The sequence below is a fragment of the Homalodisca vitripennis genome, chromosome 3 (genome assembly GCF_021130785.1).
Source record: "Homalodisca vitripennis isolate AUS2020 chromosome 3, UT_GWSS_2.1, whole genome shotgun sequence".
Classification (NCBI taxonomy): Eukaryota; Metazoa; Arthropoda; class Insecta; order Hemiptera; family Cicadellidae; genus Homalodisca; species Homalodisca vitripennis.
Genome location: NC_060209.1, coordinates 179,668,079 through 179,692,714, shown reverse-complemented (window position 1 = coordinate 179,692,714; position 24,636 = coordinate 179,668,079). Strand labels below are relative to the sequence as shown.

At 33.6% G+C, this 24,636-nt stretch overlaps 1 protein-coding gene across 2 annotated transcripts in view; it reads right to left on the bottom strand.

Moving 5' to 3' along the window:
- Window positions 1-2,414: 2,414 nt before the first annotated feature.
- The window catches only part of LOC124357823 (ankyrin repeat and LEM domain-containing protein 2), a 43,797-nt gene continuing 21,575 nt past the window's right edge, over window positions 2,415-24,636 (bottom strand). For both annotated transcript variants that reach the window (XM_046809882.1, XM_046809881.1), the window contains exons 6-14: window positions 23,536-23,714; window positions 21,941-22,067; window positions 15,054-15,329; window positions 14,289-14,521; window positions 10,734-11,038; window positions 8,875-8,958; window positions 6,572-6,680; window positions 4,999-5,130; window positions 2,415-2,581 (exon numbers count right to left, since the gene is read on the bottom strand). In XM_046809882.1, coding sequence (XP_046665838.1) covers window positions 2,500-2,581; window positions 4,999-5,130; window positions 6,572-6,680; window positions 8,875-8,958; window positions 10,734-11,038; window positions 14,289-14,521; window positions 15,054-15,329; window positions 21,941-22,067; window positions 23,536-23,714 — 1,527 coding nt within the window. In that variant the 3' untranslated portion in view covers window positions 2,415-2,499. The remainder of the gene's footprint in view (window positions 2,582-4,998; window positions 5,131-6,571; window positions 6,681-8,874; window positions 8,959-10,733; window positions 11,039-14,288; window positions 14,522-15,053; window positions 15,330-21,940; window positions 22,068-23,535; window positions 23,715-24,636) is intronic.

Below are 24,636 nucleotides of genomic sequence, written 5' to 3'. Positions count from 1 at the left end.
GGTTTTTTTAATAAAAAATATTTTAATTTGAGGCACGCTATTTTTGTATTTCATACCAATAGATTTAATTTTTAAATATAATTATAATAAAAAAATTAAATCATTACATTTGTGTAACAAATAACAGGTACACAAATTATTTACCAACACATTGCAAAAATGAATAGAAACCTCAGGTACTGGCAGGTACACACTGTAATAACTGTTTGGCACTGGTAAAGCATGAATTTAAAAATACCTATGGCACTTAAAGGGTTAAAGTATCCAAATTAGAATAATATTGCATTCATAGGATGGGCTCAACAAAGTTTTAAAAGAATGTTTAGTTCAATAAATATGTAATACACATTACGTAATTTGTTTATCCCACCAAGTTAGTTTGTCATCTCTGCTTATAAGGCTATTTAATTTGAATTAAAGTTATTTTAAATTATTACACAACACTTTATTTGACAATTTTGAATTAAATTGTCCCCGCTCACACTAAAATTCTTAATTATTACATTTTAGTAAACATTTAAAATAGTTCTTTAGTGTGGAAATTGTGATAAGTAATGTAGAAAGAACCATGGGGGTTCTTGGATACATAAGTTTTATATCATTATATGAATATTCTTTATTATTCTGATACATAGCATTATGTGTAACGTTGGTGTTGGCTTATTAAGAATTTATAATAAAAATGATGATATGTTTAAGGATAAGTTGATATTTTTTTTTTTTTTTTTGTTATCATTTCAATTTTTAGTTTCCAAAATTAGTTTATCCCCACTTGGAGGCCATTTGTTCACTTGGTACATTCTCAGTAAGGGGAAAGATGAAGGGTGAGGTTAACTGGGATTGTGTTTCACAATTTGACCAGGATGTCCTCTGATTCAAGAAGCCTGATCTAGACAAGAAGTAAAGACCAAATAATTACATGGCTTGAAATGGAGAGAGCCCAATGGTGGTGTAAGCCAAATTTACGCATAGCCTGAAGTAATATGTAAAACTTCAGGCTACTTAGGGTTAGATCCCTAATAAATAGTGTTTTTTAGTGAGTAACCTGTGGGTTCCATCCCACCGCTTAGAGAATTTGTGGTCACCTGTGTGCATAAAGCATTTTTCTGCCTCTCAATTGCAGTGTGTGGTTTGCAGTTAGGGATAATTTTTTTAATATGAATTCTGGTAACAGCTCTTTAAGAGCCGGCTGTAGTGAAACTATTTTAAGTTTTACCCTATAAGCACAATGTTACACCCCAAACACTTTTAAGCTCTTATCTAGCTGTAGTTTATGTCTCATTTTTAAGACATAAACGTATGTAGAGTATTTTTCTAAATATATACTTTTTTAGTAATATGTAAACGATAAATCCCAAAATATTTTATTATTTATTTCTAAATAACCAATGAGAATATGGAAAAATATAAAAAGGCATTTGGATGTGTACTATTTATAATAATTTTAAATGAGACAATGATTCTACCACCAAAAATAAGAGTGTAATTGTGTTTTAGGTTTAACGTTGTTCTTAAAGGGCTAAAATCTAGATAACTGCCAGTACAGATATATTTTCTAAAGACAAGAAAAATAGAATATGTTGTTTGATTATTTCACGACAATTTGTGTGCATTTGACTCATAATTTTGGAGTAATCAGGCCAAAATAAAAACTGTTGGAGGTTATGAATTTGTTATGGTATGTACATGACAGATGATTGAAGGATATAACGTGTTTTTATTAATTACAAAATTATATTTCAACAAAAAATATAGTCATAATCATTAAAACATGTCACTCCTTGAAGTTACACCTCATCATATACATACTGTAAAAAATCATATTTTTATCTTCAGCAGTTTTTATTTTGGTATGATTAAAAAATGACCAGAACTTCTTATCAAACGCCTGTAATTTTTTATGGAGAGATAAAATTATTTCCTTTTTCTAGTCTTCAGCAAAAATTAATGTACTGAAAATCCCTGGCCCTGCTCCTTATAATCTAATTCTGTTTTATTGATTTTACAAAAACAATGTTTACAGTTGTAAAACTTATGTTCAGTTGTTAGAATGTCCATAACCTGCCATGAGGCCGGAGAGATATTTTGGTATAAGTCTAAACTAGTTTTACCTTCTTGCGCCATATCTGCATTTACTTTCACACAATTTTTGATCAACGTGTTTTGGGTCATTATTCCTTTAAAAACACAACTTCAGGAGTTGACTAATATTTAATCATCACAGACATAAACAAAATGGTCATGTAAGTGATGTTTCACTATAGATGAAAATATCTAACAATATCAAAATCTACATGTGAATAAATGCCTTATAAAATATTGCCAGTACATACTGATACTATCTAGTACATAAAAAGTTTTCTTGTACAAAATTCATGTGAACTAAGGGTAGATATGTAAATAAAAAATCCTGGTAAAAGTATGAAAACCAAACAAATCAAAAATATATTCAGTTTATAGATAAATTAGCCAACAATAATAAGGATGACCCCAACAATGTCAGTCAGAGTTAAGGCTAGGAGATCGATGCCACATGGGTGAAGAATCTGCGAGGGTAGATTTGTGCTTTGGACTCATCCAGCTGGAACAAAAACAACAACATAAAACACATCATTCATGATAGCAAATTGAATGCTTAAAGTAATTTTTAATCCTAGAATCACACATAAATACTCTTTTTCTAGATAAGAGCATTTGTATTCTAGGGTAAGAGGTATCAAAGAGAAAAAAAGGATGCTTAACCATTTTAGGGTAAGTGGGTGATATGACGCCGCAGATAACATTGTGAAAAGGATAGGGTGGACAATATCTAATCCTGTGCAAAAATGACATGCGGACAATCAACCATCCACCTATATAATACTTCATATTTTCCTTAATCTGATCCATATACTTATAGTGTGTAGTACTTTTTACAAGGTTTGTTAGAGAAGTATCCAAACTTCTTTTAATGGCCAATTATTAAGATACTCAGATAAAGTAGTGTTTTACGCTCTTCAAAATTTAAGTAGAAAATGTCAATCTGGCAGGCCTGCAATGGTCAGAAAAAGGTTCATTTTCAAATTTTCATTTAAAATTTCACAAACTGCAGATTTTTAGATGGCAAAACCATTTGTGAAATTCCGTACAATTTAATCACAAATTTGTCAATTACCGTACAAACAGTTTCAATGTTTGCAAGATTTCTGGCCGCTCCACACATAACTGTATCAGAGAGATTACAGTATCTGTGAAGCAAATTGGTCAAATTTGTGACAAAACCTTATACTAAGGTTTCCCCTTTCTTTCCCTTAACCTACAACGAAATAAACCTATCCGTGTTTAACACCATCATCACACAATTAGATAAAGAGATTTAAAGTTGCCACATTAAGGGTCCTATATAGGATTGGATGACACTAATTTAACATTTATTTACGTGTCTGATGCTTGGTTTTGTGTCAAACCTAAGAAAAAACAGGTCGTGTGCTTGTACAGTGCAACTTAGCTCTCGATTCCTCCAGTATTTAGTAAAATTTGAAAAACTGATTTAAATATCTTAGTTTAGTATAATTGGGATTTAAAGCACAAAATACGCCTTCTACACCTTTATTAATTGAAATAATGCATACCTAAATATTTAATAAAAATTATGCATACCGTAAAATTTTTACAAAATTGGTTATCCTAAAAGGATCAAGTATCTTTGATAAAAAGAAAACAATGCTGGTGTTTGGACAAAATAATGCTTATAGTGGCACACAGAGAGGTATATCGAAACCTCATGAAAAGTTATCCTATATGTCATTGACAACTGGTACTGTCTAACTGTGATTGCTTGTTTACATCTATGAATGTTAATCTAGTATTTTGTCTGTGCAACAAAGACACATATTTCTGTTTCCTGCCTGTGGTTAGGAAAATAATATATTTATTATTTACAATAAATAAAAGATAAATAAATATATATCTTACAAAGTTATACATTTTGCATGTAATATATTCTACGGTTGATTTTTCCCCCCTTAAGTTATGACCAGTAATGTATTGTTGGTATTGACTCTTTTGGTTACATTGCAGTCAAAAATCTACTGCTGGCCCTTAACACATTCGCTGTAGCAGGCTTGACACAATAGTGCGCTAGTGTTGCAGGGCTGGAAGTCCAGACCCCCTTCCACCTGACTCATCGCCTCAGTGAGAGTCCAGTGACGGGTAGAGAAGGTTATGCTGCTTACCGCGTGTAGTGCCGGTTTCACTATTTCTTTTCATGCTAACCCTTCTCGAATCACCATCTTGGTTCATTTTCTCTGTTGTGTGTTTAGTGTATCATAACTTGTATATGTAACAGTATCTAGTCTAATGGAAGATGATATTGAGAACTCATTGAACACTTGTTTTCTAACAGAGAAGAATCCGATTCAAGTTCAGATAATTCTCTGACGACTTGTGTGAGAGCGGATATTGTTGTTAGGGGAGAGGAGTGAAAAGATTTTTGTAATAAATATTCTTTGGTGCTAATAGGGATAGAGGCTGAAAAACCAGCAGAGCATTGAATATTGGACCGGCAACATTGGTGATCGGCTGAACATCTTCAATGAAAGTTTTGGACATCCAAACATCATTTTTGGGTGAGTAAAAGCATTTGTATTTTTTCCATATTTTACAGACATTGTACAGACAATGTACATACGGGGGGGGGTACAGACATTGTCATATTTCCCGCGCAGTGAGTGTGTTAAAGGGATAATACTTAATATAAGGTTTATATCAAATCAGGGAAACTATTTTTGGAATATTTTTATACTGGTTATGAATTTACCAACTTAAAATAAATAGCTAATGTGGTAAAATGTTAAAAAAAAATTATTATTGGATATTGCACTAGAATTTTTATAGAACGTTATCTGAGGGAATCATATGCCAAAAATGTTAAACATTTCCAATGTGTCTTAGAGCTTCTTATACTTAACTTAACTAAGATCTATGAAATGTTTTTATCACTACAGCTATAAAGGTTACCTCTGTCTCTCCTGGTCCGAATGTAACAGGACGAGATGTCGCCAGCGGCAAATGTTCGGGAACTTGGCCTTGTTTAGCTCGCTGCCTCGGATAGCCTCCATCACAGACATGTCCAGCTTGCTCGGTGTGTTGCTACAAGTCATACAACATTATTTGTAATGCATTTCTTAATTGTTAATATCCCTACCCCTTACGAATTACTGCTTTTCAGAAATGAACAGTTTCCACTCTGATCAAGACACTTGTACCTAGCGCAGACTGTAATTAATAACAGCTAAACATGCATAGTGTCTGCTAAATAGCACTGACAAGTTAACTTTTTATACAAACATTTTAACCATATTTGCTTGAATAAAATTCAATTAAACAGTCATGTCAATAAGAAATGTTGATTTCAATACATTTTAGTTTTTTTTTATTTATCTAATAACTAACGTTGTTGACATATTTAAGTATTATCAAAAATCCTACAAGTTTTACTTTCTTTAGTCTAATTCTCTAAGAAATTGATAATGGTAAATGTTGAGTTTAGCTTCATTTCACCTTTCGCTTAGTGCAGCAACTGAAATCTGACACTGACAGGGACCTGACTCTTGGAATCAGGAGTCCACATCTAAAGAGATACAAAAGAGTCAGTGACGAAGAAGTAGAAAGACAAACTCTTTGCATTGTTTCAATATCAGAGACGTCTGGACTACAGTAGCCATCCAGTGCAAAGCAAATGAAGAGTTTTTCTCGTTGTCCCGACAAGCTTTTATCTGCTTTCAGGACAAGATTTATGAAAAGAACAAAATCAAAATATAATATGAGGTCTATTCAGTTTAAAAATGGCAGAACAATGTTCATGATCAAGAAAAGAGTCAACGTCCAAGCATTGTGACTGACGATCTGGTTGCCAAAGTTGAGGAATTGTCTGGAAACTTTGTTGGCAAGGAAGATCATGGCAACAGTTGTCTGGGACAGGCAAGGTGTTCTTATTAATTTTCTTGATTGTGGTGCAAAAATAAACTGGGCGGCACTGCCAAACATTTCAAAACCTTAGGAGAACTATCCAAAACAAGTGCTGAGGAAAATTGTCATCCAAAATTTTGCTTTTGTATGACAAAGCCCGACCTCACATGGAAAACCGTACTCAAGAACTTTTGAAATTGTTCAACTAGGAAGTTTTCCTTATTTCCCCTTACAGTCTTGATATCACTTTAAGTGATTTTCACTTGTTCCTGAAAATGTAGACCTAGCTAGCAACACAGCATGTTGACAACGATGAGGAGCTCCAAATATGCACATCACTGAATGGTTGAGATCACAGATGGCAGAATTCCATGGCACAGGAATTTGAAAGCTTATCCACCACTATAATAAGTGTCTGAATTTGTATGGTGATTATGTAGAAAATAAGTATTTTAGTTCCTCTTTCACATGTATACAATGAAATGTTTATCTTGTACTTGGTTATTTTTTAATTCCAAAACGTTCCTAACTTTCTGAATAGCCCTCGTAGTACCATCGAAAACGAAAACACCATTTCTTACAAAGGATTGTCACAATAGTGTTTAATGTGAATATTACTGACCCGCTGATGTAAACATCCGGTCCCTCATCTGGACTCTCCATAGCTTGGTCATCATCTGAGCGTACTCCGGGGGACGAGGGGGGAGTAAAGAACTCACATTCACTGGTGTCTGAAAACAATCATCACAATAATAATATAGTATACATATCAATCAAAGATTGGTTCTAACTCTTCAAACATTTAAGTCAGAGTGTTTTCATGATGAAGTGAAGTCTTAACTCTCCACTGTAACTTGAAACACAAGACAGCAAAACACTGTGTAAATACATCTGTAGTTCTAGAAACATCCGCGAGAGTGTATGGCTGATTTTGCTTGAGAAACGTTGGAAGATGGAAAAGACATTTTTCATACTTCCACATTTAATTTTTTTTTTAGCGATTTTATTAAAAATGTCTTTTCCATTAAAACATACTCACTTCCATCAAGAATACAAACCAGAAAACGTTGGAAGCCACAAACTTGTGATACAGTATCGATCCGTTTTTAAAACAAAACAAACAAATGACCAGCTCGCCTGGAGTTGCTCATTTTTTACACCTATAGAAGTGTCATCTATTTCAGTCACCTGTTACTAGTGATATTCGTGTCTGTTGTTTATGAGTGTTTCTTTTGGTAACATGCTACATTTTTTATTGTTGAACCAAGTTGATATGGTTTTACATTATTGTTTTTAGTTCTGATTTTGCTTTGTGTGTGGAATTATTAGAGCCCAGTTGATCCGAATTTTAACAATTTATCAATGAATACATCATTTTTAAATGATACACAAATTCAAGATTTAGATGGTGAAGTAAAAGGGCAAGAGGCATTCTTATATGAATTACAGTGAAAGTGACCAAGAAATAGACAATGTTGGGCCTGTGACAAAAATAAAAAATGATAAGTATACTTGTTTTTTAAAGAAAAGTGCTAAAGGATCAACTTAACACGTCAGGAAAAAAGAATTTTTGTTAAGTAAACATTTATTTTTTTAAGTGAAACTACTGACTCGGGTTTCCCAGCTGGTGGATAAATTTGTAATCACTGTATAAATAAATTTCTTTATTGCCGTAATAACAATTTTTACAACATTGCATGGCATGTGTCAAGTCGTGTAGGTATTTAAATAAAATAATATTGTAATGTTTTACAAAGTTATATGTAAAACTAAACAAATAAAAGAAAGCACTTAAAATTTTAATTCTCAAATAAAACAAAACTTAAATAGAGAGAACATTATGGTTTATCGTGTAGGCCTAAAGTCTGGCACCCCCCACTCAACGGTTGTACCAACTAACCTCCCCGGTCCACGAACTCGCCGACGGAGTAAAAGGCCCCTTGCACCAATAGGTTCCTTAGCTTCCTCTTAAACAGTGGTTGCCCATTTTCAGCCTGTAGCTCAAGAGGCAATTTGTTGATAAGTTTGGCCCCGACCTCAGATGGCAGGGCTTCGAAAGCCCGGAGCCTGTGCTGCGCTGGTCTTAATGCATCCCTCCCTCTAGTGTTGTAGTCATGGACGTCTCTGCCCCGCGTTACTTCACATTTGTAACGACAGTCTCGTACATGTAGAGGGATGGGAGCGTTAACAAATCGAGACTTTTGAAGTGCTCCCTGCAGGATTCTCTCATTCCTATTTTCGAGATTATTCGGATTGCTTTCTTCTGCAGGACAAAGCACCTTTGGAAGTGGGTGTTTGCGCATCCTCCCCACAACGTTATGCCATAAGACATGTGTGGGTATAGATGTGGTTTAATGTAAATGAGACATGATAACATTAAGTAGTCAAAATTTTTAATTTACTCTGCTATAATTAGCTGTTATATTGTTGTGCACAATCTTATTGAGATCATTTTAGACATTGAAAATATGTTCGTTCAAGTATACTGAATTACTCCAGAACATGTTTATTGAAAAAAACACTGACATTGACAGCCATTTTTCATTTTTAGTTGAGATTGTATCGAAATTTTATGTACAATAATTTTGGCCGTCGCAAACCTGTTAAAAAATAAAATAATATTAAACAAAAGTTTTTTTATCTATCTATAGCAATTCATTACTCACTTTTGTCAGACATTGTCATTTAAAATATTGAACTAGTAATAAATTATCTTAAGAGTCATTTGTACTTGGTTATCACTTTATCAAGAAAGAGCAATATAACCAAAATCAGATAATAAATTTGATATTTATCAACAAAGATAAATATTATGCAGGCAAAACCATACAATAAGAATGACCAAATCACTGAATACCAAACCAAACTCTACCACGTCTAATTATTCTGGTACAATGATACACGTAAGTTGTTACGCCAAAGTACCTGAAGTGTCAGACTCCTCCCCTGAGCTGTCAGCTGGAGCAACACCTGGCCTCTCCTCCGTCACTTTACAAGGGCCAACTTCATCTGCAAAAAAAGTTTCAATAATTTCACTGACTCTACTCGAACCATGAGTGAAACAGTACTCACTAAGCACTGTAATGAGTGAACTTATTGACAGTAGTTATGTCAATAAGTTTCTTTACACACGCACACGCACACGCACGCGCACACACACACACACACACATATAATATATATAAAACATTACATTGTTTTTCAAGAGTTCTAGTAAACATAAGTTACTACTCAGTATCAAATGTACAAGTATTGGTGTAAATACTATTTTACTGTGCTATAATGAAAAAAAAAAAAAAACAGGAGAGCTACGCCATCTTTAGTAGTCTGGACAAGGGTGGTCAATTTCCAGAAGGACCTTATAGATTGCTTTCTGCGGTTTGTAGAACTATTGAAATTCTAAACTGGTTGGCCTCATAGTATACTTCCAGGGTGTACAAAACGCCCTTGAAGCTTAAGTGCATGATAGAAGACATGCAAATAATAATGATACAAAAGTAATTTAGTGGGTACATGTTTGTGAGCCTAGGCAGTAAGTTAGTTGTCTTTGCATAATGTAAACAATTTTAGATAAGTGTTGGATTATTTCTGACTTTTAGACATTTCTGTACTATTTGTACTTAATTTAAATACAACTAAAATATGTTATTACGAGGTCTGTCCAAAAAGTATCCAACCGCCGACCAGTAGGCAGCCGCGGCGTAACCGACCTGCTCGAACCGGTTATTGGAGGGAAGGGGCGAGCCTACTCCTTTCCATATTAGGCATTGAATAAGATCCGGTCACTCAGTGAGTCACAGCGCTCTGTTCCGTACAGTACTGCCGTGTGTGTGTGTGTGTCGCACTTCAATATGACTGAACATGTTGAGGAGCGCATTTGCATGAAATTTTGCCAAAAACTTGACCATTTAGCATCAGAGACGATTACTATGATACGGAAAGTTTACGGTGACGTGTCTATGGGCGATACACAAATAAAAGAGTGGTTTAGGCGGTTTAAAAATGGCCGCATATCAGTGGAGAGTGATGACCGATCTGGCAGGCCTTGAACGGCCAGAAACACTGATAATGTTGAACGTGTTCGTGCAGCAATTAATGAAAACCGTCGATTGACTGTCCAAGAGCTGAAAGAAGATTTAGGAATACCAAAATCGTCAGTTTGTAACATTTTACACAAAGATTTGAAAATGAACCGTGTTTCTGCAAAATTTTCCGTGACTGGATCCTGCACCACGAAAATGCGCTAGCTCATTTCTCAAATCTTATTCAGCGTTTTTTGGTCAAACACGACATCAACCAACTACGACAGCCTCCCTACAGTCCTGACATAGCCCCCAGAAGTCACAGGGGGCTATGTCAGGACTGTAGGGAGGCTATTTCCGAAATTAAAAATTCCTTTGAAAGGAAAAAGATTTGACAATGTTGAACAAATAAAACAAAATGCGACGAAGGACCTGTTAGCCATTCCACAAAATGAATTTAAGGAGTGTTTCCGGAAGTGGGAGATGCTTTGGAATAAGGTAGTGGCTTGTAGAGGGGAGTACTTTAAAGGGGACCAGATTGCCGTTGCCGCCGAGTAACGTCAGTTCATGCCAGACGTCACGGTCGGATACTTTTCGGACACACCTCGTATATACGCATTAGCAGGAGAAACTCTTGTACAGGTAAGAGGTTTAGTTCTTGGAAACCCCCACATAGAAGGATTAAATATGAGAGTTAAATTATGACAATAAAAAATCTGAATATTTGTTAGTAAAAATTGTAAAACAAAATAAAAAACTTACAAAACTCATCATCCTCGAATTTAAGTTTCTTGTGCGCAAGTTTCCTGCGAGAGTGCCTGTTGGTGGGGAATGTGCAAGAGCAAGAGTCAGCGAGCGCCCACACGTCTGCACACGTCTGCTCGCAGGTGAGGGGAGGCTGTGGTTGCTGCACTCCAGTCTCCAGTGCCGTCAGTATACTGCGGGCCACACAGATCACGGTGCCGTGCAGGTACTGGCGACCACGACGATCCAGCCTAGGACGCCGCCAGTATGGTGAGTCCCCAACCTCCTCCTCTTCCTCTGACGAGTAACAATCCTCAGTTTTCCTGAACAGAAAAAAATATCTTTAGCTTCTAGATAAAAAAAAACAATTAAGATTTAAAGGATCCAATTTGTAGAATAACGAGTAACAGATCTAGTGAGATCCTTTTTGGTGTAATCTTTGACAGATAGAGGTGACAACAAGTTTTATACTTTAAGTAAAGCGACTGTTGTCAAATTGGCAAAGCTAGTGTGCTCAAAATGTTATTTTTAGACTTGTCAATGAGTCTAATAAAAACTATTAAAAGAAAGAGGTTATGTATGAGAATGAGAGAAAGTAGGTACCACATGCATGATAACATACTTTTTCTGCAAACCTTGTAAAGGCCAAAATTAATAGTGAACATATCAAAAGAAAAGTACGTAAAGACGAAAAAGGTACAATACAAAGGACACTTGGATGGATCTAATGAACTCTGATTACAAGGTTTGTTATTTCACCTACAGGGTGTTCATTTGAAAACTTCAAACTCGTATTAAAAGATTTATAGCCCAAGTATCAAAATTCTGTAAACGGAAGTGTATAGTATGAATTGGGGGAAAAAGACAAATTTGTTTGAAATGGCAACTAAGTCCTTGTGACACCTCAAATTGAAGCTCATAAAAATGCTGTAATTTGGTAAAAAAAAATGGAATCAGCCAAGCCATTTGGTATCAGCAGCCAATGATGTAATTTCTGACACAACAATTATTAGTCTAGAAACTACTGTACTACTGCTAATAACAATTGACTGAATACTATTGTAAATCCTTTGTAAATTCCAAATAAAATGTTCAAATTGGTAGCCATTGTTGTTCAAGCTAAAAAATAACCTATCTTCAAACTCTTCCTAACCTTTCTAAAAGTTTCTCTGGTTAAGCGTCTGCACTAAGCAGTGATCCTGCTTTTCAAGTCTTGGACACAAGCGGGATGTGTTTGAAAAACTACTGATTTCAAGTGACCCCACAAAAAAGTCTAAAAGTCACTGATGGAGTAAGAAGATTAAATTAACTGAGAAATTAACTGCAAAGTGACAGAGTTGAACTTATTTTTCAGTATTCGACTTTAGTTTTAATTATTTTTTTGTATTTATTTTTAATTATAGTTTAACGCAAGTGACTTTTTTTTCTTATACAAGAACATAAGAGAAGAAATAGCTACTGATAAGTAAAATGTGAGGAGTGCATGATGAGTCAGTTCTGAGAAACAGACATATTAGTGACCAATTCGGTTGCTCCTGCTTGATCTGATTACTTTAACTGGAAAGAGCCTGTTATTTCTCTTAAGTCTGGATACCCTCTGTTAATATTGTAACGGTTCACAGTAGAAAAAATAAACTCTGCACACCTTTGACATAATATTAAGTACTTTTTAGGCAAAATTACCACTTCGTTCACTAATCCAAAGTAGGAGATTTTATGTGTAAATGAAAAATTTCAAATAACATGCCGCATTATAATGAGTGACCACTCATTTTAAAGATTGAGACCATAAAAGAAAACATTGTTCTTTACCGCCATCACTGTGTTAAGCCAATATGAACAAATTACACTGTTAACCCTTTTAGGACCAGACCAAAATTTGACATGTGCAAAGAACATTTTTGCGTTTTTCTGGCCATGCTCCAAGAACTGTGCATATTAAAAATGTGCGATTTTTCAAGCGTTTGAGAGAAAAATCATATCTTCAGAACTAATTACTGTACAGATTTGTTTTTAGGCTTAAAATGTTTATAATTAAATTGTTCATTGTGAAAAAATAAATTTAAGTCATTATATAGCAAAAAACAATTTGATTTATCTGTTTATCAAATAAAAAAAAAGAAAAAAAAATTAAAAAAATTGAGTTTGATCTTCAATAACTACCAAAAATAAGAATAAATTATCCGTGGGAAATGGTATTTATTAGTTCTACATATAATTCTCTATAACTGTACAAAATTTGAAAGCCCTGGAATAAAAAATAAAAAGTTTGTAAATGAATTAAATTTTTCTGTAACACTGGTTAAAACACACTTTTCAGCATTAGCCTAACATACAAAACCTTACAGGCTACTAAGGATATTATTCGGTACTTTGGGATTATACCGACCACACCATTATGAAGAACACAAAAATATACATTTATAGAAACAAACTTGATAGAAAGAAAAAACAACTCTTTAATTACAAAATTACAAACTTCCGATTATCAATTGTTAATGGGGTCAGATTCCGTTATATGCCCCCAACGATTAAACTTTTTTCAATGAACTTAGAACGTTTTAAAACGATGTAGTTGAGTAATATAACTAACATTCCATCAATCAACAAGCATTTCCAGGTATTGTGATCAGTATTGTTGTCGCTGTTATCTTATCTTTCTCGAGAATCCCGATTACGGCAGGCCGCGCGGCATCACATGATTATTTAAGTTTTTTGCACGGTACATAAAAACTAGTTTTGTGTGTTTTTTTCAATAAAGAGTTTAGTTTTTGTTTGGTAATGTTTGTTTTTGTTGAATTTTTGTGTTTGTAGAAATGTAGGGGTAAAACACGGAAGTACAACAAAGCGATGCACCAGTTGAACAGGCGGCGAGACTTTGTAATCACGTTATCTACTAGACCGCTCGACTTTGACCTCTGTCTGAGGATGGGGAGGGGTTTGCAATAAGACAATTCCTGTTTTATATTGACGAAATATTGTTCTACGCTAATCTAGTAATCAGTAGAAGCAAAATGTCAAATAACGATTCATGTCTGGGTGTGGTAGGTATAATCCCAAAGTACCCTGACAACATTAAGATGCAACATGGCCGTAAAATATTTTTTTTTCACCAAGCTGATAATTCCAAAGACGTTTAAAATTTGATATCATAGTAAGAAACATACAGGGAATAAAAAATAGTATATTTATTCCATATAGAAGATTAATATATATCTCTTAAAAAATATGAAAAGTCCGCCGGCGATAAATCAGACGGCTAGTCTTTTTCGCATAGTACGCCGCCGGCGATAAATCAGACGACTGGTCCTTTTCGCATAGTACGCCGCCGGCGATAAATCAGACGGTTGGTCCTTAAAGGGTTAATGATACATGGTAATGGTGATTGAATTCGATCATACAATGAAGTGAGATATTTATTTAATAAAACATTTCATAATAAAAACTCTATATCAAAATTTGGTGTTAAAAAGACAATAATACGTTTTAAGAACTTGACTCCATGAAGAATCTGCCTAAATCAGTAAGACAGAGATCGTCAAGTCACTTTTACACAATAATAGGAGACCGTACCTACTGATGATGGAGTTCAGGGAGTGAGTAACCCAGGATACATCTGAGGGGTCCATCCTGGCTGCTACTGCTTGGCCCAACCTTGAGTGTAACCGGTGAAAGTCTAGTTGAGAAAACCGGTTGTCACTCTTACACGATGACACCAGCACATTTAAATGCTTCATTTCTGCCCATAGGAACTCTGCATCTCCATCCCCCAGCTGAAAACCATCTGCTATCCTTTTGGCAAACACCTGTAAAATAATTACTATTATTACTATCACTTGTTAAATATTTCTTTGTTGTACGTATTTGATAGATAGGTAATATCAAATTCTACTATTTAACCTCTTAATCAGAATCACCTTTAACATATGATCAGATAATTAGGTGATGAAAATACATAGTTAATAAACATTTAACTCACAGATCTAACAAATTCAAAGTACAACCATATTAAGAGCCAATTCAGACAATAAGCTTTCTTTAGGACTACAGTATTAACCTGTTTTTTATTTATTTTTTTAAGGGAAGGAATTAGAAAGTTTTCAAGAGTAATCCTTGGAGTGCTAATCAAACTATTAACATTAATAAATAAAATGTAATAAATTCAATTATATACTGTTTTAATTAAGGATAACCTACTTTACAGAACCATAAAAGAACAATATTCAAAGGACTGCTGCTGAAAAATAAAGCTTTTCCTCCTTTTTCTGCATGTTATTCTACAAGCAATTGGGTGCATGTGAACCGTATCATTATAGCCTTAAATGTAATTCTACTCACCTGACAAGACTTCTCCATGTACAGATGGGGACTGGTAACGTGAGATGGGATAGTATCTTCGGTGTGTCTGACATCACCGTTGTGGTGGGCTGGTTGGCGAGAAGGCGGTGGGTGACGTGAGGGGGGCTTGCCCCCGCCACTACTCAGTCTACATGCTCTCAAGGCACTGCACAGTTCCGCCATGGGACTCTCTGGTGTCACCCCGTTCATAGGAGCCGTTGACAGGGATGTTGACTTGTTACTAGGTGACGGGCTGGGGTCATTTCCTTCACTTGCCTGCAAATGGATGAATGAATAGTATACCACTCTTAAAGATACCTAGACAAGATGGCGCGCGAAAAAGACGACGGCAAGTGTCAGTTATGTAAAAAAGTCGGTAAAAATAACTTGTACTGGATTAAATGTTCTGGAAAGTGTAATAAATGGTTTCATGCTAACTGTATTAACTTTGATCAAAAAGAAATCGACAGTTTTGAAGCGATTACAGAAAAAATTCGCTGGTTCTGTGTGGAGTGCGAGCTATGGCTTCAAGACACGAAAGCTGCAGCAAACAACGAAAGTTGCTACTCTAAATGTAACTGTAGTGTTCAGATTAAAGTGATTCTAGATGAGTTGACGAAAGTTTCTGATAATCAATTAGCTATGAGTAATATTATCAAAAATGTGGAACAAGAAAACAACAGGATAAAGGGTATTATAGCTAACCAAACATCGCTTTTGGAAGAAGTGTTAGATCAACCTAAGTATGTTTCACGTGAGTATACCAGTGCTGATAATACTTCAAGAACTGACTTAAGCTCATTAAAGGCTTATGAAACAACAAATACAAAGGTAACTGTACAGAAAACCAATCCCGAAGACTACCCTACTAACCTAGCTGTTGACCCGGGTCATAGGTCTGGCCCAAGTGTAAATAATGACTCCCAGCAGAGTTTCGCCTCTGTGGTTAAAAGAACTGACAATCAACCTCATAAGGCTGACAAAGGAACATGGCAACAACGCCAGGGAAAGATAAGTGCATCAAACAACAGTAGGCCTAGGCCTACCGTTAACAAGCCAACCGTTGATCGGAGGAGAACAAATTTTATCACTGGAACTTTAGAAAGTGAGCATAGCCTAAAAACTACTGGTAAGAAAATTTTTTTATTAGTTTCAAGACTGAGTCCAGAAACTGAGTGTGGTGATTTGAAGAACTTTTTAAATGACAAAAAGAAAGCGGATTATGTAGTTGAAAAACTAACCTCGAAATACCCTGACCAGTATTCGTCATTCAAGGTAGGCCTACCCTTAACTATACTAAATGATGTCTACTCGCCTAGTTTTTGGCCTAATGAAGTCTTTGTTTCAAGATTTAGGCTTAAGCCTAATTATTTAAACAAGCAGCATTCATCTTCAAACACTAAAACTTTAACTTCAGTGACTACTTTATCTGACAAGCCTAATTGTTATTTTTTGGAGCAAATCGAAGATCCCCCCCCAGAAAGACTAGAGACGGGTTTTCACTTAGTGCCTAAAACTAATCCAGGATCAAATTACAATACAAATAACCAACTTGACGCAACTAAAAATAGGCCTACGCCTAACTTAAGTGATGTTTCTTTATATCATTTGAACATTCAGTCTGTTAAAAATAAATTGCTTGAATTGGAGCTCTTTCTGCAGAATATTCAATGTGACATTCTTTGCCTAAACGAACATTGGTGCTCACAGGAAGAGTTACATTTTTATGTTCCTTCAGGATACAAGTTAATTACAAGTTTTACCAGATCTTTCATGAAACATGGTGGAGTATCCATTTATGTGGCAACTAACTTTACTTTTGATTTTCTTTGCATTAATGTCAAGGATTTATGTGAGGAGCAACAATTTGAAGCTGCGGCGGTGGCATTCCCAGACCTTAATCTGATTGTGGTTGCAGTGTACCGTGCCCCAAACTCTGACATAAATATTTTTACTGACAAACTTGAAAAATGTATTTTATTTATTAATAAGTCTTATAAGTACAAAAACAGCAAAGTTGTAATTGCTGGAGACATTAATATTAACCCTAGGAACAGTGATCTTAAGATTAGAGGGTTCTTAGATAGGCTAAGGTCTTATGACTTTTTTTGTTTAAATTTTGAGCCTACCAGACATAACTCTTGTTTGGACAATATAATTACTAATTTTCACTATGAAGATGTAGACTGTAAGGTAACACAGCCTCATCTATCAGATCATTTGGGATTAATATTAAGTATTAAGCCTAAGGACTGCTTGTCCTTCAAAAGAAGGCACTAAGAGTTATGTCTAAGGTAGATTCAAGGAGGACATGTAAAGACTTGTTTGTTAAGTATGACATAATGACTATTTATGCTATGTATATTTTCCAGGTAGCTGTACTTGTAAAAGAAGATGAAGTCTATACAATGTTAGGCTCTAATATACACAATCACAACACAAGGCAGAGATCTGATTTTTACAGACTGAGGCAAAATTACTCTTGAACTGAAAACAGCCCCTTTATTAAGGGAGCAATTTTTTATAACAGGCTTCCCAATCATCTGAAACAATATTAACGGGGCAAAATTTTAAAACAGGACTGAAAAAGTGGCTAATAAGTAAAGCACCATATTCTTTAAATGATTTGGTCTGAACTTCAAAATTGTGTAGGTAAAGTAGGCTTCATTATTAATTTATTTTAGATCCTAGCTCAATTATTTGCATGTGCTATTTTGCATCTGCATGTGCTATTTTGCATCTGCATGTACGATATTGCATGTTTTATTTTATTTCATGTATTATGTTAATGATTTGCTTGTTTAGCTTGTATTATAGGCTATTGTATGCATATGTATTTATAATTATAATTGACTGCTTGTTTGACTATGTCTATGCATGTATTATGTTTCAGACAATAAATGAAAAAAAAAAAAAAAAAAAAAAAAAAAAAAAAAACTAGGCATCATGGTGGTACTGGTACTGACAGTGCAAAGGGACTGAATAGTGAGAATAAATCTTTTAGGCTACTGAATGATTCCACTGTAAATAGTTTTAAGGTCATGCTCAATAATATTAATTGGTTAGATTTGCTATTGCCTTACAATTTGGTTGAAGATGCATTTGATTGTTTCATGGAAACTTTAAAATACTATTTTGATATTTGCTGTCCAATTAAAACTAAGCCTACGCAGCCTAATGATGTACCGGTAACTGGTGTAATGTCTCATAGTGTAGATAAGAAATGGTATACTGTTGAGTTGAAAAATATTAGATCAATAATGTTAATATATTACAATAAGTCCCTTGTTAATCCTAACTACAAAATCAGTTACTTGAGGTTAAAGCAAATTTACAGGTCTCAAGTTAAGATAGCAAAAAAACAGGCAAATGAAAACTATATTATGAATGCTACAAATAAATGTAAAGCAGCTTGGCATATCATTAACTCTGAGTGTGGAAGGCTGTCTAATTCAACAAATAAGTATGATAGGCCTATACCTATTTCTGTCAATGCTTTGAATACTCATTTTATAAATGTAGGAAGTAGGCCTAATGTTAACAGTACTACAAGTCATGATAATGTCTCTGATCCTATTGATATATTATTGTCAACATGGAATGCACCTCCTCCAAATTTTTTTAAATGGAAAGAAGTTACTGTAGATCATGTAAATAAAATTGTAAATAGTTTAAGTAATTCTAAAGCTCAGGATGTCTATGGTATGTCTAATTTTGGTCTAAAAAAGATTGTTTCTAGCATAGTAGATCCTCTAACTCTCCTGATTAATTGGGTTCTACATGAAGGTACCTACCCTAAGTGTTTAAAAATAACAGTTACAGTACCAGTTTATAAGAAAGGTGATAGGCAGGATGCTAATAGCTATTGACCTATTTCGCTCATTCCTGTAATATCTAAGGTGATTGAAAGTGCAATAAAAAGTCAACTAGAGTGTTATTTTGAAGTCAAAAAAATGTTATCCCCATCTCAATGTGGGTTTAGGAAAAACCTTTCTACTATTAAGGCTGTGGAAGATGTTATATCACATGTAATGAGTGGTTTTGAGGCTAAAAAAGAAACATCTGCTGTGCTATTAGACCTAAGTAAAGCTTTTGATGTTGTTCCTCATAATGTTCTTATTAAAAAACTACAATCTTATAACATTAAGGGAAAAGAATTATTGTTAATTGAGACATATCTGACTGATAGATATCAATTTGTAAAAATTTCTGAAGAAAAATCTGATGTTTTAAGAGTTTTAAGTGGGGTACCTCAGGGCTCTGTCCTAGGCCCTTTTCTGTTTGTGATATTTGTCAATGATCTACCTGCTTTTATCCCTGATAAATGTATTTTATATGCAGATGACACGACACTGTTAACTTCAAGCGCTAATTCTGAAACTAACTGTGTTGTTAAAAACTATATGGTTGAGAGATCTAACCTATGGTTCTGTGCCAATCAATTGTCTGTAAATAGTAGTAAAACAGAGGAAATTGTATTTAGTTTATGTAACTTAGATGATAAGACTGTGAAATTGTTAGGAATTACATTAGACTGTAAATTGGGCTGGCATCATCACACAAGTAACTTGTGTACTCGCTTATCTAGAGTAGTTTTCCTACTAAGTAAGCTAAAACAGTACACAAATGACAGTTTAGTCATAAATGCATACTATGCCTTTTTCCACTCGCACATATTGTATGGCCTAATCCTGTGGGGAAACGCCCCTGGTGCAAAGGAGGTTTTTAAATAGCAAAAGCGAGCAATCAGATGTGTTTCAGGTATTGGCTTTCTGGATAGCTGTAGATCACATTTTACAGAGCTAGGCATACTTACTGTTCCCTCAATGTATATTCTCCAATGTCTGATCTATGTTAAAGAACATTTGGATGAATATAACCTAAGAGGTAGTTGCCATGAGCATAACACTAGAAATAAGGGCCTAATTGATTGTAAATATGTTAGACTAAGTAAAACACAACACAGTTATGGTTACATTGGGGTCAAACTGTTTAATAAGTTACCATTAGCTGCTAGGAATGTTACTGTACATAATTTTAAAAAAGTTTTACAAAATTGGTTAAAAATTAAAGCCTTTTATTGTGTTGAGGACTGGAAAACTGCTGACATGAGTGACCTTAAGTTTTAACAATTGTACATAGCCTACCATTCTAGTCTAATATTTTATATGTTTTATGTTGTAGGCCTTAAATATATTTATATTTAAATTTTTAGCATAGAGTATATTTTATGTTCCTATTTGACAATGTCTATTACAATGTTGTATGTTGTTTAATGACAATAAAGAATTGATTGATTGATTGATTGATTGAAATTTAGCTTTTTAAACAAGCATTTTTAGTAATATTACTTTTCCTTTTTATCTGTTAAATAAAAAGTCTACAACCCTCATAATAGTCAGGATATAACAACTGCTTCAAACATGGATATCAGATTTCCCATTTGCGTTAGTATCCATAAATGAAACCTGTCAATAGTGCTAAAATTGTTGATAACCAAATACGAAAAGGTTCAAACAAGTGTGAAATACGATCTAGCACGTGGTGTGTTCTATACATGCAGCCATGGAAGCTGTGTGATAAATACAAACTGATTCTGAGCAACTACCCACAAATTGCTAACATAGTAAATCCTTTTACTCAGGTTTCAATTTTATTGGTCTGTGTACTTATAAAGTTTATCTCTTGACATAAACACGTCAATACTTTTGTATTGAAAACAAGCCACTGACTCGTTATTTAGTCTAGCACCATTATTACAATCTTTGACTAATCTGGTCTCTAATTAGAAGAGAAACTGTGGAATATATATATATATATATATATATATATATCACATATATATATATATATATATATATATATATATATATATGATATATGTTACATATATTATATATATATTACATATATACCTATATATATATATATATATATATATATATATATATATATATATTGTATATATTACATATATACCTATATATATATATAATATATATATATATATATATATATATGATATATGATATATGTTACATATATTATATATATTGTATATATTACATATATACCTATATATATATATATATATATATATATCAATACCTAATTTACTATAAATAGTATGAATCATTTATACACTATTCAGTGTTTGTAGATAAATAAGATCTACATTTTTTCTGGGATATGAAATATCAGAGGTAATTACTTCGTAGTAATCTGCATAAATACAAATTGAATTGCTTGTATCTATTTACAACATTGATTATATAACTTAAGCCAGTGTAATTTTAGACAAAATTAGCATCGCTCACTCAGTACACTTTGATAGTCCTCAATATTTTACCAGTCCAGTCAGAGAAGGACAACACTAATTTTAAATCTTCAGCTTGTCAGGCCTACAGTTTTATAAACGACATTGAATTTGAATGACATGTCTGGCACTGACAGTGATGTATCAGTGACTAACAATATGGGAAATGGCAATGCTCTCGGCAGAAGTTACGCTACCAACGCCTTAACTACGAAGTTAAGTGTTGTGCCTCTTAAAATGTGCCATGACAAATAAATAATACTAGCAATGATAAACATCGTCTTGTAAAAACAATTATTTTAATATTTTATTGAATGTGTACAAATTCCAAAAACATCAAAAAAAGTATTTTAGCCTGTAGGCCAAATAGGCTATGCTATCAATTTAAAATTTCTTTTCCATCAACTATACATAGCAAAACTCATTCTGGCATAGTCTGAAGAAAGGTATAATTATTATTCAAGGCCAGTTGTTATCTTGAAATATTAAATTGAACGTGCAATGTAGTGAAGAATTATTACATATTATGATACTAAAATAGAGAAATGAAATAATTTAAGAGTAAACTCACACTCTTAAAACGCTTGCGAAGGTAATCTTCCAGCAGTTGAAGGCCTTCTGGTGAGTTGAGATCAATGTAAGTGTCAAGGAATGGCCAGTACTCCTTCCATGCCACTTTCCACTCCTGGGCCAGCTCCCTTAAAAACAGAAAAAATATTAGAATTAAGAGATATCAATGATTTACATGTATATTTTATACATGTACTTCTTATTCTGTCCAATCTCAAATAAGCAATCAGTTATATTAAAAATTGGATCTTATCCTCCAATATATTCTAATATATATTACAAGATCCTTCGTGTTAATGCAACCTTAATCAGATGTTTAAATTTCATCTGACAGGCCTAAGACAAAACAGTCAAGTAATAATGAACCGTCACTTGTAAGCATTTAAACTGTAAAATTCAATGTAAAATAAGTACGATATGGAAAGCTACTATTTTATTTTACAAGAGATGTTTGTTTTCACTAACATTGCACACTAACATTCGGTTTTCCAGTAAACAGTATAAATAATCATAATTTCAAATTTTTTTGTAAGTTTTCAGTTAATGCATCAACATCTAAATTAAAACCTAAATTACTGCATATATCAAATTTAATGCAATAAAAATTATGATGAAAATAAGGATTATCAACATAAAAATTATATTTTGTGAATTTTTATATTTTATTAATTTTATTTACATACAAAATACTAAAATTAGTGTCAAGTGCAGATCCTTGAGTTACAGTCAGGATTTTGAAGAAACAGTCAGTTGACAGCTGGCTTAACAGACACACAGAGACAGAATGATTGTATTTTATGTTAATAATTAAATTTAAATATTTAGTTATTTATATTACAGGGGTTTACATGTTAAGTAGTGTTTTAATGTACAAAGTGTTATTAATACAGATAAATTGTATAAATTTGAGCTCCAAATTACAGACACCAAAACGGACCAACAAATCAGTCAATAATCTTTTCACACCAATCATTGAAACCGATCAGTCGGCCCATTGATCCGAAGGAGCAAACCAGTAATGCAAAGACTGATGGATCAGATCTCAAAGGGTTAAACCGTTTTCATAATTTAATATAAGAAATAGAAAAACTTATACAACATTTACATATACTCTATTTGATCACATCACCTGAATTATAATAGGGTATTACAGACAAAGACTCAGGAAAATGTAAGCAAAACAATTTTCTTCTTAATGATAAAAAAGGTGGATATTTGAGTGTATTTTTTGGATATTTGTTCAATTACCAGAAAACAAAACACCTAAAATGCATTAATCACTGTTTACTGCAAGTATAGTGGAGATAAAATTAAGACTTAACAAAAAGAACATTTCAAACAAAACAAAAACTTGAGCAAAGACCATTTTCTGCTAAAAGTTTAATCAAATTCAGAAGAATTTTAATGTGATCAACAGTTAAAAGGAGTGGCGTTACTCAAAGAATAATAATGGAAGAAAAAAACAACTGGCTACGTGTTGGCTTGTTTAGCTTACTCCTTAGCTTAAATGATCTCCTCGTTCTGTTAAAATGTTACTTAAATCTATTTTTGTTTTGTATAATAATAATTTATAGTTCTGAGCACTGGTAAACTAACCGGCCAACCTTCTCCCAGCCCTTGTCTTGGTCTAAGAGAGGAGGCCTGCGTTGAGCTAGAGGTACTCGAGGAGGTGTCTTCCAACGCCTACGGAACAATTCTGCGGTCTGACGTGGCATGGGGCCTGCCAGCGCCTGGACTTCCATCACAGGACTGATCACATCTCTACACTGCTCCTCCTGTTTTTCACAAACAAAGCCAATATTTCAGCAAAAATTCAAACTTAGTATTTATTTATTGTAAAATTAATCAGTGAAATATTTCACTCATAGTAACAAATTTAGGTGCCATACCACTTTTCAAAAATAAAAAAAATAAAAATTATTATTAATTCATTTATTGTTTTGTAATGCATATAATTCTCTAAATGTTTGTATATTTAGGAAATGTCTAGTTTAGCAATTATACTTTTTGACATTATAAACATAATTGTACTCATAGTAACAAATTTAGCCTTTCGTGTACTATTTGTGGTTTTTACAATATATCTAATTTTTCCTTCTAGGGAACCTGGATAACAGTATATATTTTCTTAAATTAGAAAAAATTAAGAATAAATTGGCTATATCAGATGCTTACATTTATTATATTATCACACTTTACCAGGTACAGTCCCACCACTTTTCAAACAAATTTAAATTTTAATGTTTTTAAACCATAATTATCTCCACATTCTCCTGAAAAATGTATTACACATATACATTTATGGTAATAATGATTTTTTTACAAAATGTTTAAAAAACAGGTACAAAACAGTTTTAGGGTTAAATACAAGGGCTGATCTCTTCCGACCCCGACCATGCTGTGAAACAGCCCATCGAACGATATGATAAAACAATGTGCAGTAATCAGCTGCGCATGTCTTCTAACATCTCATATACTCCTGAGTGTCTAATGTAATGAGTCGATCTGACGAGAAGTGAACATGGCAAAAAGCTCAATGAATGGCAGCAGTATAATCACTTTTCACTATAAAGCTGATTGAGACAATTTTTTTGAAAATTATTGTGACAGGAGGTGAAACATGGGTTCCATATGACATCCTAGAAACAAAACAAATGTCACAACAATAGATGCATTCAAATTCACTAAAACAAAAAT